Source organism: Lepisma saccharinum, chromosome 1 (genome assembly GCF_977018435.1).
Source record: "Lepisma saccharinum chromosome 1, izLepSacc3.1, whole genome shotgun sequence".
NCBI lineage: Eukaryota > Metazoa > Arthropoda > Insecta > Zygentoma > Lepismatidae > Lepisma > Lepisma saccharinum.
This window is the reverse complement of record NC_139229.1, coordinates 115080907-115094638: the sequence shown is the minus strand read 5'-3', so window position 1 is coordinate 115094638 and position 13732 is coordinate 115080907. Positions and strand designations below refer to the sequence as shown.

The 13732-nt window shown below is 38.0% G+C and overlaps 1 protein-coding gene across 2 annotated transcripts in view; it reads right to left on the bottom strand.

Moving 5' to 3' along the window:
• The window catches only part of LOC145999677 (presequence protease, mitochondrial), an 80754-nt gene that overhangs the window by 53791 nt on the left and 13231 nt on the right, over positions 1-13732 (bottom strand). Inside the window, exon 3 of one of the 2 annotated variants that reach the window (XM_083136876.1) lies at positions 7226-11031. The exons of the other annotated variant lie outside the window; for it this stretch is intronic. Coding sequence (XP_082993002.1) covers positions 7845-11006 — 3162 coding nt within the window. The 5' untranslated portion in view covers positions 11007-11031 and the 3' untranslated portion in view covers positions 7226-7844. Of the gene's footprint in view, positions 1-7225; positions 11032-13732 lie in introns of those variants that run through there. 2 annotated transcript variants of the gene reach the window in all.

Sequence of the window (13732 nt, the reverse complement as noted above, 5' to 3'; positions counted from 1 at the left end):
CTAAAACATATCAAAAAATCATTCTGGGACTGCAATGGGATCAGAAGATACAAAATAATATGTTTAACTATGTGACTGATAAAAGCCTCATTACATGAACTATGAGTCAAAAGTCCTTTAACACCCCCCTACAAAATGTAAAGGAGTTATCCTGGTCATGAAAGAAATATGTTAGGACAGGGACATCTCTAGCTGTGTGTGTTAAGCGCAGGTCCGGCATATTGTTGACCGCCATATTGAATTCAATGCAAACATTTCAAAGGGAAGTGGGTGATGTGAAATATCAAATCAGATTAGAATTGCACGAGAAATGAAGCGGCGAAGGTTTTTCCAAAGTTTATTTAACCAGCAAAAAATTATTACTGCATGCTTGTAATCATTTTCTCCTTTTCGAGGTGTTAAAAACAAAGTATTAAGAATGCTACTAACGTGTTAGGAACTCGCCGAGATTACGCTGACGCTGACATATTGGGACAGAAAGAAGTATACGCACCATTGCATATGATTTTAATCAGCAACATTCACCAAATACTTGAATAGTAGAGAATATTGGGAAAAGTATCTCAAACAATTCTGTGACACTTCCTTTGGAATGAAAAATTCTTCAGTGATGATGCTAATTTTTATGTTCCCGGTAAAGTTAATAACAATTATACGCAATACTTGTGATTTGATAATCTACAGTAGACAGATCCCAGCCGAATGGTTGTTGCTGGTAAGCTAATGATGTGGTATAGTGTATGGAGAACGGGAATGGTTATATTCAACAACGGAACCTTAAATGGTGATGGCTTCTTGGATGTGTTATGTTAAGTGAACAGGTTTTTCATCCTTGCTTACGGGGTATGGCACTTTTCCAGAGTTTTGAAACAGGACAGTGTGTGACCACACTATGTGAACATTCATCATGGTAAATTTCTAGGTAGATTGATGGGCAGATGGGGATCTATTAAAAGGCCTGCATACGAGGGTCACTATTTATATTTTGAGCCTAACAATGAAAAAAACAGGAATTTGGCATTGAAAACTGCTTTATTGTTTTTCGAAGTATTCTCCTTCATGGTCAATACACTTTTGCATTCGTTCGAACCATTTGTCAAAGCAGTTTTTCCAATCTTCTTGAGACACCTCCATAATATGGTTTTTGAACGCATCAACGGCATCTTCCGCCGACAAAAATCGTTGTCCATGCAATTTATTCTTGACATTCAGGAACAAGAAGAAGTCATTGGGTGCCAAATCAGGACTGTACGGCGGATGACCCATCAATTCGATTTTTTGACTGTTCATAAAGTCAGTTGTTAGACAAGATGTGTGACAGCTGGCATTGTCTTGATGAAGAATGATCCGACGGCGTTTGTTTGTTTTCCGTATTTGACCGAAGACCTCTGGCAAACAAATTGTTGTGTACCATTCAGAGTTGACCGTTCTATGTTCCTCTAAAGGCACAGTTGCCACATGACCAGTTTTCCCGAAAAAAACAGGCGACCATATGTTTCGATGTGCTTCGAGCGCGAACAACTTTTGTTGGATTGGGTTCATCTTGAAACACCCATACAGTCGACTGCTGTTTACGTTCCGACTCATATGCATATATCCATGATTCGTCACCCGTTACAATCTTATATACGTCTTTTGAAGCACCACAATCGTATTTATTGAGCATTTGGTTGCACTAATTGACGCGAGCGTCTTTTTGAGTTTTTGTCAAATTGTGTGGGATCCAACGAGAACATACCTTTCTCACAGCTAAATGATAATGTAATATTTTATATATGCTAGTGGAACTAATGCCTATGGTTGCCTCAATCTCACAGTATGTCACATGACGATCTTGCAGCATTAGGTTTTGCACAGGATCAATGTTTTCTTGAACAACAACTGATTTTGAACGACCTTCGCAAATCTCGTCGGTGAGCGAATGGCGGCCACGATTAAATTTGTTATACCAGTGTTTCACAGTGGCAAAGGATGGGGCTTCATCGCCAAATGTGGAAGTAAGTTGATTGATGCACTCTTGTCTTGATAATCCACGTCGAAAATCGTAAAAAATCATCGCACGAAAATGTTCACGAGTTAAGTCCATTTTATTGTTGTCGCGCAATCTCCAAGGCAACATAAACAACACAAATGAAGCTATTGACAAAACATTTGAAGTACGTTATGGTCAATAATGCCAGACGATTCCGTGCAAACGTCAAATCGCGCCTAACTTCAATCAGTGTTGCCAAGGCTCAAAATATAAATAGTGACCCTTGTACTCCCCAGATCTAACATCTTAGTAGGACTTTTACCTTCAGAAACATTTGAAGAGAATGGTGCATGCACTAAAAGTCTGTGATATTGACCATCTGAGAGAGAGCATAGTTGCTGCTTGCGATGACGTTGCACATGCTACATTGCCAAATGTTCTATGTGAGTTGGAGAGACGTCAACGAGTGTGCGCACAGGAATATTGACAACACTATAATGTGCATATATCGTAAGTGAAAGATATGCGTATAATGTTTTGCTGCCTAAAAATAAGTTGGAAAAACCTTCGCTTCTTCATTTCTCGTGAAATTCTAACCTGATTTGATATTTCACATCACCCCCTTTCCTTTGAAATTTTTGCGTTGAATTCAATATGGCGGTCAACAATATGCCGGACCTGCGCTTGACACACAAAGTTAGATATCTCCCTGTGCCTAACATATTTCTTTCATGACCAGTATAACTCCTTTACATTTTGTAGGGGCTGTTAAAGGACTTTTGACTCGTCATAGTTCATGTAATGAGGCTTTTATCAGTCACATAGTTAAACATATTATTTTGTATCTTCTGATCCCATTGCAGTCCCAGAATGATTTTTTGATATGTTTTAGAGTATGGCATGAGGGACCAAATATATTTTTTTCACGATTTTTGGTGATGACATGTTTTGAGATATTCAAGGTCAAAAGTCAAGCTCACGTGACAAAATTATATTTTTATCGAAAAGTGGGCTTGTTATATATCACTGGAAAGCTTGTTCAATTCCCTGTACAACAAGCTTAATTTGAGCATTCTAGGTGAAATAGTGGCGGAGTTACAGCACATTTAGTATAGCTAAGTGGGCTCAAAAAGGGCAATTTCTGCTAACTTTGACCTTGAATAATTTAACAATTACAAGACGCACGAGACTAAAAATTTTCATAGTTACTAAGTTCCATGCGTAGTTTCAACTCCCCAAATTTCATGAAAATTGGAGATGGTCAGGTTGGAATTTGCACATATCTGTGTTGATTTGGCATGGAATGACTCTGGAGGAAGAATTAGAAAAGTGGAGACAATGGGGTGTTATAACGCCTTGTAATTCCCCTTACTTGATCCCTTTAATTGTAGTCGACAAGACTGATGGTACAATACGTCCATGCATTGACTTCAGAAATTTGAATAAAATTGTACGTGTTCCACGGAATTCAGTTGAGCCCATTTCGGATGCCTTACAAAAATTTAAAGGTGCTCGTTATTTTACAAATCTGGATCTGGCTTCTGAATATTTACAGATCCCTGTAAAAACTGACTGCCAACCATGTACTGCCTTCTCCTATAAAGGACGTCAGTGGATGTTTGCTCGAATGCCTTTTGGTATCTCTAGTGCTGTGTCAATTTTCATAGCTGCCATGCATGCTGTATTTGGTCCAGAAACTGAAGAGTATCTAACTCAATATATGGATGACTTGCTGATTTTCGACAAAGAACTCTCCAAGCATCTCGAACATCTGGATGAAGTGTTGCAGCGACTCCAAGAAGTGGGGATGACTGTAAAGCTGCGAAAGTGTGAATTTGTCAAAAAGGAAATTACCTACTTGGGTCACATTGTTTCTGGAGATGCTATCAAAATCCAACCCGACAAAAATTCAGCCGTTAAGTTATTTCCTAAACCTAAAACTAGAAAGGATGTTGGGAAATTTCTTGGCCTCGCCAACTGGAGGCAGAAGTTAATTGAAAATTTTGCAGCTAAATCTGAACCGCTCACCAAGCTGTTAGGTAAAAATCAACGTTGGATTTGGCGAGACGAGGAAGAACAAAGTTTCCAGCTACTGAAGAATGAACTTGTAAGAGATGCTGAATTAGCACAGCCTGATTTTGAACAGGAATTCTGTATCCAATGCGATGCTTCTGGGAAAGGATTGAGTAGTATTCTTTTCCAAATGGATGGTGAAGAGAGAAAAGTCATTCAGTATGCAAGCCAAAAACTGAAGGAGAACGAACGCCATTACTCCATCCATGAGTTAGAATGTTTGGCCATAATCTTTGGAGTTGAGAAGTATGCTGTTTATTTGAAAGGTAGGCCCTTCACTATTTACAGTGATCATAAAGGGTTGGTATGGTTACAAGATGCCCGTAACTGGAACAGTCGTTTGACTCGCTGGTCTCTAAAACTCCAACAGTACCAGTATAAAATAGTATACGTCTCTGGTCGCCAAAACGATCTGGCAGATATTTTATCTCGGTATCCTGCTGATGATATACCCGAGATTCATCCTGAAAATAGCCAGCAGACATTCAGAATAAACTACCTGTGGGCCGAAAGAGGAGAAATAGATGACGTCGACAAGTGGAGAGAGGCACACTCTGAAGATGAATTCTGCAAAAATTTACTCCAATCTCTAAATTCTCAGGAACCTAACCTCAGATTGCATCGTTCCTATTGCATTCAGGAAGGGATTTTATTTAAGAAAGGATCGGATAATCAGTTCCTTGGAAATTGTGTGTTCCGGTGGTAATGAAGCAACCTCTCTTGAAAGTAATTCATGATGAAGCTGGACATTTTGGAATATCCAAGACATGAAGCGACTTGCAGTACGATACTTCTGGAAAGGCATGAAGGATGACTTGATACAGTACACGTTTTGTCTCCGCATATGCTTTACGGACTGCCAGCACCACAGAAATTATAAACACGCTTCAGAGAGGATATTTTGCTCACTATCCAAACGTTACGTTTACCCTGAGTGACAGAGGAGCTCAGTTTACCTCTAAGCAGTGGCACGAATTTACCAAAAAGCTTGGTATCCATCATGTTTGCACAACAGCTTACAATCCAAAGGGGAACATGGTAGAACGAGCAAATCAAGAGATAGTCAGATTACTTCGTTTATTTTGTTATTGAGAACATCAGACTTGGTCGCGATACATATCAAAGGTTGTTTGGTTAATTAATTATTCTATTTCCGAAACTACTGGATATTCGCCTGCTTAACTATTCTTCAATCATCCTATACCAGAGAGATCCTAACACATTTCAATTGGCCCGAACGGGAAGAAGCCCAACCGGATTGGAAGTCCAAATTATTCTTAGCCCAAGTCAGGGAGAAGAAGAAACTGTCGAAGAATATACAACAGAAGGGAAACGCCAAGACACTGACAGTTGGAGACTTCGTGATGGTTAAAAACCACTCCTTAAGCTCCCTACTAGATAGGACCATTCAAAAGTTATTTATGTCGTGGATAGGACCTTATCTAGTGGACAAAGTGGAAAATAATGTGGCAACGTTGTTAATTCCAAAGACTAAAGAATTATATGGTAAGGTTAACTTGGATAACCTAAAACTGGTGCACTTTTCGGAGGATAAGTAGAAAGAGTTTGTACTACAAAACTAAGTTTCCTCCAGGTAGATAACTTCCTTCCTGAAACTTAGTTTCCGAAAGGAAGAGGCAGATAATATGATCCACATTTTTATGTGACGTCACAACTTATATTATACTTTTATGAAAGGACACGTAAATGTTGTGTTATTATATGTAATATTGCACCCTGTTTGTAATATATATCTTTTGTTTAATGTTTATTGTCTTTTATGCTCTGTTATGAGTAGTTTAATGTATCTTCATGTTTGCAAGAGTGCACTATACGAATTTGTATTTCTAAAGATGTATAGATGTCAGTTGTACATAGTGTTCTCAAAAATAGTATAAAAGCGAGCATATCGCGTAAGAATCATCACACTTTTTCGCCACGGATCGACGAAGCTTTTAAAATTAAAAAGAACTCCTCGGTGTTGTGCATGCATCTTGGTATGGTAGTTCGGGGCTCAAGCTAGGCCTATGTGATCATAGGTACGCCGATAGCCATGCATCGATGATATGCACAATACTGCAACCATTCTACGTTAAGTAATAAAGCTAGAATAAGGATTAATTTGGAAATAAAAGGCTAAAGAGCAAATATTGGCTCAGTTATCATAGCATATCTCTTGGTGTGGTAGTTCGGGGCGCAAGCTAGGTCTATGTGATCATAGGCTTGCCGATAGCCACACATTGAGTTTATGCATTTTAGTTGAATCAATTCATCGACAAAGCGAAGTCCTCGCCTTCGTCTCAAGTATATTTGCATTATAATTCCAATAAATAAAGAATAAAACCTTTCAGTTTATACATACTGCAGTAATGTGGTTTTATTTCTCTGTGCTGCGAATATTGTCTTTGCCTATAACTATCCCTGTACCTGAGAGGAGTCTGTGTACTTCACCAAGTCTCATCGTTCACCGCTGAGTATTATTAAGTTAATATTAATAGTATAATAATACGACGCGCCTAATTACAAGAACGTATCACAGTGGAAGTAAAATAGTTTACTGATGAGCCCAAGCAAGTTCTATGATGGCCCTGTAATGGTCTGGCTCTTGAGAGGCGTGTAAATCAAGCTACAGATGCAGGAAGTAGAAGTGTACATGCATTAGAAATTACGGTTCATATGAGCCCAAGAAGTGACTTGATTTGGTGTTTTAAGTCCACTTTATGCACAGTAAGGCTAATCAGGACACCTTGATTACAAGGTGAAGACGCTACCACTCCATCATCGGGAAGGCCCCCGATAATTGAGTCGGTGGTTGATTTCCAAGAACAACTCACAGCAAAACTTGTTTAAATAAATTTTTCATGCTTACACAGATATGTTCTATGCTTCCTAATATATGTTCCAAGCAGAGAAAATTGCAAGAACACATGATGACTGGACAAATGTAGCACACAATAACACACTGTTTTTATCAAGTCCCCTCAAACATAGCTACAATTTCTATAAAAAAATATTTCTTCATTAAACACAGAGAAGTAATTATAAATTTGTTATTACACATTTTGTTACTGTCCTTCAATAGACCATATCATTCATCATACAATATTCAGTATATTATAGGACATTCTCCTTTTTTTGCAACTACATACATATAACTTAATGATCTTTTCATTACTTCGGATGAAATATATATACTACCATTGTCAGCAGTAAAACGTTACAAGAATTAGTACGTCAACACTCATTTACAGCCCTGTGTAGGGTAAAAAAGCAAAGAATCCTAACACCTTTTAAAAAACAATTCATGAAATTTTGTCGACAAATTATTATTGTTTTGTTGTGGCAAAAATAATTGTACTGTATACTTACATATATATATCAATCATTCTCGTAACTTGAGGAAGTCAATAGAATCAGCTTGCATATTGAGTATACATATCAGATTGAGCTTTTTTAAAAATAACATATCTTAAACCATTTTCCATCACTCAAAAATTATCTTTTACTCTGATATTCCGTGGTAAGTTCAATCTTAAAAAAAAACTTTCTAGATGTTAACAGGGAAACATTTTATATCATTCTTGTAACCTCAAAACTACATTCTGAGCTTCCACAGCTATGGTGAAAGATAGCATTCAAAATACAAAAATCTACATTACAATATAAAATACATAATGAAACAATAATTTAACTTCGGAAACATAACTTCTATTATAAAATATACACACATACACATCTGTCATTTGAACAAAATTTTTGGAGGCACTAATCGATTGAAGAAAATAACATAACGTCCTATTTATTCTGGAGACACCACATTCCACAAATTACTATTTGCTGTATCACTATTCTCAGGTCCTAACAGGCTTCTGCCTGTAGTTGCAGATTTTTTTAGGTATTCGCTGGACACTCTTAACAAATCTTCTCTTGTAACATCCATTAATGATTGTCGGTGTTGTTGCCTACGCTCATCGCTTATTCGGTGAATAAACTGATGCATGCCTTTGCTTTCGGGAGGGACCGGGGCATCCACTCTTTGAAACACCCCAAGCTTTGCTTCTTCGATGTCCTTCTCCGTGAACTCGTTCTTTGATACCCATTCGTTGGTTCCATCAAAGATGTCAAATGTTTTTGTTGAGTTGGGGTCACGGTACGAGAAAAACTGAATCACTCCTGCTCCAGATAAACTGGCACCTGATCCGTATGCACCTCCCTTCTCTCTAATGTTTGGATGCAAATACTTGTACGTCACGAGCCTCGAAAGAATTCGCAGAGGAGCAAAGTCTCTGTGCTCGTATGGGACTGCTGGCACACATTTTGCTGCAAAGTTAACAGGGATTGGTACCAAGTAGTGAATTCCTTTATTCTCAGCTTTAAAGGAACTTATTTTAGTCTCAACAAGTGGTTGTTCTGATCTACCGGGCAGAGTGTTAACAAATTTGTCTACTTGATTAAGAATGGATGTTTTGTTCTGCGGAGACAAGTTTACTGCACACCTTAGGTGTCTTTTGGACAAAAGGTTTTTTCCAATATTTTGCATTTGTTCCAGTTGATGTTCCAAACTAGGTGTCTGGGATAGTTGTTTCATCTTTAAGATGTAAGTCAAACCATTCAGGTTTTCCTTGTGGGCTGCTGATGCATTTACCAAACCAGCTGCACTCGACATGGCATAGTGGTGGCCCATATCAGCAATACCAGTAGACAAATCAGCTGCTAGCACTTTCGTAAGTGTTTCGAACCTTCCTAGATCATCCAATGTAACCTCGTTGAATATTTCTGACCATATGTTAAACATGTCTTCTATGTTTTTGTCTAAGCAATAAGATGAAAACAATAACCCTTCCTCAAAGGTATCGAGACAATTGTTGTTTTCTGATAAATGAGAAGCAAATGTGAGACCTCCTGTTTTCAAATTAATAAATTGATCAAGCTTTCTAAAGTCGTTCTTCTTGGTACCCATTCTCGTTACTACATGAGCAAAGAGTGGCAGAAGATGCTTCATATCTGAATCTATGTGGCTAGTATTCAAAATACCTCTGAAATATGTCACATCATTAGTTGGTACTGAACACACTTGAACAGGTATGTCATCATATTGGGTATGCAATAAGACGTCTCTATCAACATCACGCTTCAAGTCAGACATGTGCAATGTTGGCAGATACGAAAGGTTCTCTTCCTTCTGTTGCTCTTGCAACAATCTTTGTCCCTCTTTATGCACACTTTGCCTTTCTTTCTCAGATAATGAGGAAATCTTTGACTGTAAGATTGCTTGCTCGGCACTTTCTTGCTTCTTCTCAAAATCACTTTCTGGAGACATGCTTAAGATTAGCTTATGAGTGTTGTTCTTTAAGTATTGCTCGACCTTCTCCTGGAGGTACCGCTTGTTGTTCTGCATATTCCCTCTCAGCTTCTCCACCAGACTGTTCACTTGCATTGCTTCAATAATATTTCCTCCATGGTTCCAAACAGATACTAAACCCATAGCCAAACTCATGCCAAAATCTGCTGTCTGATGCTTCATGTTCAACTCTATACCGTGCAGAACAGCTTCTACATGCTTCTCATCAAACCCCTTAAGAACCACATCACCAACAGTCTCGTCAATAATATTAATTACTTTATCAAAGTCCTTGTCACTTAACCCCTGGAGCCCAACACTAAACGTTGTGTCCTTCGTATGTGAATCGTAACCAGTTGCAGGTGCAAAACCAGCTCCAATGTTAGGCTCAACCAAGCTCTTGTAAAATGCAGTGTTTGGTCCTTTAACCAGCAACTGTGACAATACTTGAAGAACGAATGTCTCATGTATGTTTGTTACATCACTACACAAGTAACTAACAGCTAATGTAGACTGCTTGTTAGGATCGGGACTCATTGGGTCAAATCTACATGCAATGTGCTTCCTTTTTGCAGAGTTCCATCTAATTTCCGAGGGCACATCTGTCCGTGGCTGAATCTTAGAACTAGTTGATAAGTAATTCTTATTTATGAACCTAAGGTGGTCAACTAAAGGAAGGTTGCCATAGGTGTAAAAACGAGAATTACTGGGATGGTAACACTGTGCATGGAAAGATTTCAAATCATTCCACGTGAGTTTGGGGATAACAAGAGGATCGCCTCCTGAAACGTATCCGTAGGTGTGACTTGGGAGGATACTATTCAGCAAGTTTTGTTCAAAGAGTTGCTGATTTTCTGAAAAGACGCCTTTCATCTCATTGAACACAACTCCTTTTATCACAATAGGTGAATTAGGATCTTTGGGATCCTCATGCTCCAGCCTCCACCCTTCTTGTTTAAAATCTAGTTCTTTCAGTTGTGGCCTAAAAACAGCATCCAAGTACACAGACATTAAGTTTTCAAAGTCTTTGGAGTTTTGAGTGGAAAAAGGATACATAGTAAAATCCGGGCCTGTCATAGCATTAATGAAAGTAGCTAAAGAACGATTCAGCATTTTAAAAAACGGATCTCGGCATGGAAATTTATCACTACCACACAACACAGTATGTTCAAGAATGTGTGCGAGTCCTGTAGAGTCCATCGGTGTGGTGCGGAAAGCAACGGAGAACACATTATTTGAATCATCCCGAATGATGTGTAAATAGTCTGCACCTGTAACTAAATGCTTAAGACGAACTGCTGTTAAGTAAAATTCCGGAATGTTTGCAACTTGCTCCACAACAAAACCTTCAATTTCGGCCCCTTCTCGTATACCAGAAGCCTCCACTTTTCTTTCACGAGACAATGCTGTGCCTGCAAGCTGGCACATGCTACCATTTGTGTTCAAGGAACGAGCCAGTAACGGAGTGACTGTTCTAGGATTAGTACTCTGCTGCAGATAGTTATTCAGTCTTGTACCACTTATCTTCCATTGATGGTTAGCTGTGAATATTGAAGACAGATGTCGTTTTTGTAAGATGCTTCTCATGGTAGAAGACATCTGCTTATGCAACCAAATCATGCCTGCTTCGAGAGATGTGCCTTTTCTGAAAGGAGGAAAGCTGATTTTAGGAAAAGTTCAATGAGAGTTATTACAAAATGTTCAATAATAATGAAACGTAACTGTCTATTTGCACCTAAGTTGCAAACAAGGTTACTTCACCATCTTATTAAAATTGATACATTATCATGGTTTCAATTTTTTTCACTGTAATAGACAGGGGCATACTGGCTCAACTAATCGGGCCTTGGGAGAATGGTTTGTCAGACTCCAACACAATTACAGAATTAACTGCATGTCAGTTAATTTTTGCTTTACTTCTTTTTCCCTTTTCATTTACATTACTTCAATTATATAATATATATATATATATATATATATATATATATATATATATATATATATATATATATATATATATATATATATATATATGAAAGCAAGGAGGGCCAAAAGGGCTAAATAAAAATGTCCTTTCTACTTTCTCAATGATAGTTACAAGCAGCGGCGGCTCAAGGGGTAGAGCCGCCGTGCCATGGTACTACCCTCAGAAGAAACGGATACCTTGCCAAGTATTGTTAAATGAATACATTGATTAGTTTACAGACAAGGAGATTCGAATCTTGCAATCGGTCAAGCTGACGTGACGACTGCCCCAACCTCCTCACTGCAATGCCAGCTGTTTCGTTCGTACCCTCACGAGGCAACAGTCCGTGCCACCCAAGAGCTAGCCTAACACATGGACCTAACCAAGTTGACACACATGCAGAGGGTTGAAGAAGTCTCCGCGAGGAACATTTCCATCATGAGTCTGAGAAAAAAGTGACAGGGGGTGGGGTTTGCCCATAAGAAACCGTGCCAGGTGAGGGAACTTTCACAGTGTTGACACAGTTGCCACCTTCAGAGAGAAGTCGTTAAATACAACTGATTTGCAAGACGGGAAGTAACTTCTGCCTACTTTTGGAGAAACGAACCTAGTATTTTTCCAAAGTTAAATGAACATTTTTGATAATAGATAGATGCACCAAAAGGGCCATCTAGACTTTTTAAAAATATAAAAGTAAAAAATCCTATGATGATGCGAGTTTCCTTTGGCATTTCGACAATTTCTTTTCATAACAAAGATATTTTCGACATCCAGTTAGAATACATGTGCATGGGGGAGGAGAAGCTGATAGGAGTTGTTTTTCTTTCCTCTTGTAATTGTTATATTTTTAGGGAAGTTTCCTGTAGTGTATAAAGATAGGTTAGTGAGTGAAGATGAATCGGATTAGTATGTTATTACTTAAACACACGTTGTATTTTACGTTACCAAACGAGGATAAACATTTTGGCCAGTGGCCTCAAGGAGGGGGCGGGAGGGGGGACATTGTGGAGGGCTTTTTTTTTTTTTTTTTTTTTTTTATTTCTTGATCACGTTGGCACTACCCATCATAGTTGACGCTGGCCGCCACTGGTTTCAAGTATATATGCTTATTTCTTGTTTCTTTTGTAATAGGTGTTGATCTCAAGTGGAAACAAAATACAAGATTATCATGCAATGAGGCTCACAGGGTGAATTCACCCTTGCCTCAGAGGTCAGCAAACCCCTAGAAACGGGAGGTCTCAAATTACTGCAATAAATTGAATTTTAAAACATGAAAACTTGTTAGACTATACTTTGAGTCTTTGCCCTCTTAAATCACTATTCATACTTGAACACCATAAAAAATTTTATACTTAAACAACAGTTTTACCTAGCTGATAATCTATTTCGTTGTTAGAAATCTCACTCTATGTTAATTTATGATCTAAAATTTAACTTCTGTATTTTGCAACACTGACAAGTATCACACATTACAGATTAAGGGTTTTTAATTAAAATGATGAATTCCTTAACAAGAATGTTCTCAAAAAAGAAGGCCATCTTCTATTATATCTAATGCTCAAGCCTAACAAACATTGTAGTATAATAATCTTATGTCACAGAGTGAAAAATCTTCTGGTGTCACTGAGAATATCACATAAAATAATAATATGCTGGATGTAGCTGCCTTTATTAGAATTGTATGTAAAATGAATAAATACAACATAAATACAGCTTGCAAATCACATACAAGCATTAATTTTGTTTTTGTTTTGTGGAAATAGGCCTCTCAAATGAAATGAACTGGCAATTTAAGTCGCGAGTGATTTCTTTGTACCTATTTTTTAAAAAAAATAGCATATATGTACATATGAAAAAGGAAGTTTAACCAATCATGAAGCAACCTTATTCTCAGGACAATTCAGAATAGACATACACACATGACCTCCTATATTGCCAACAAGACCCCAATGGTATATAATCATTCTTCAAGATGAGCTGATAACAAAATAAAACTATCTGCACTAGAATTCGGGTTTAACATTGAAATACAAGATACACGAGCAAATAATAAATTCAAATGTCTAGGGTACTCATTAGTTGCACTATAGATCAAGAACATGGAAGTTAAATGGTAGTACCAATGACCAGTGGATTGCCCACATTTTCAAAAGGGAGGCCTTACGTACAATTTTTTTTAGTGGTTAGCCCTCATTTTGCCGTATTTTCCTGCCTTTGATGTTCATTGTTTTAGGAATACTGGGCCAAAGGGGTGGGGGAAGTTATGACCTGCCTACGACTGTCAATAGGGTGCACCAGTAAATGAGCAGTTAAGAATATTTTACCACAACTTTATTTCTAGGTCAAAGAAAAAAAGAAAGTGAATCCAAGCAAATTGCAT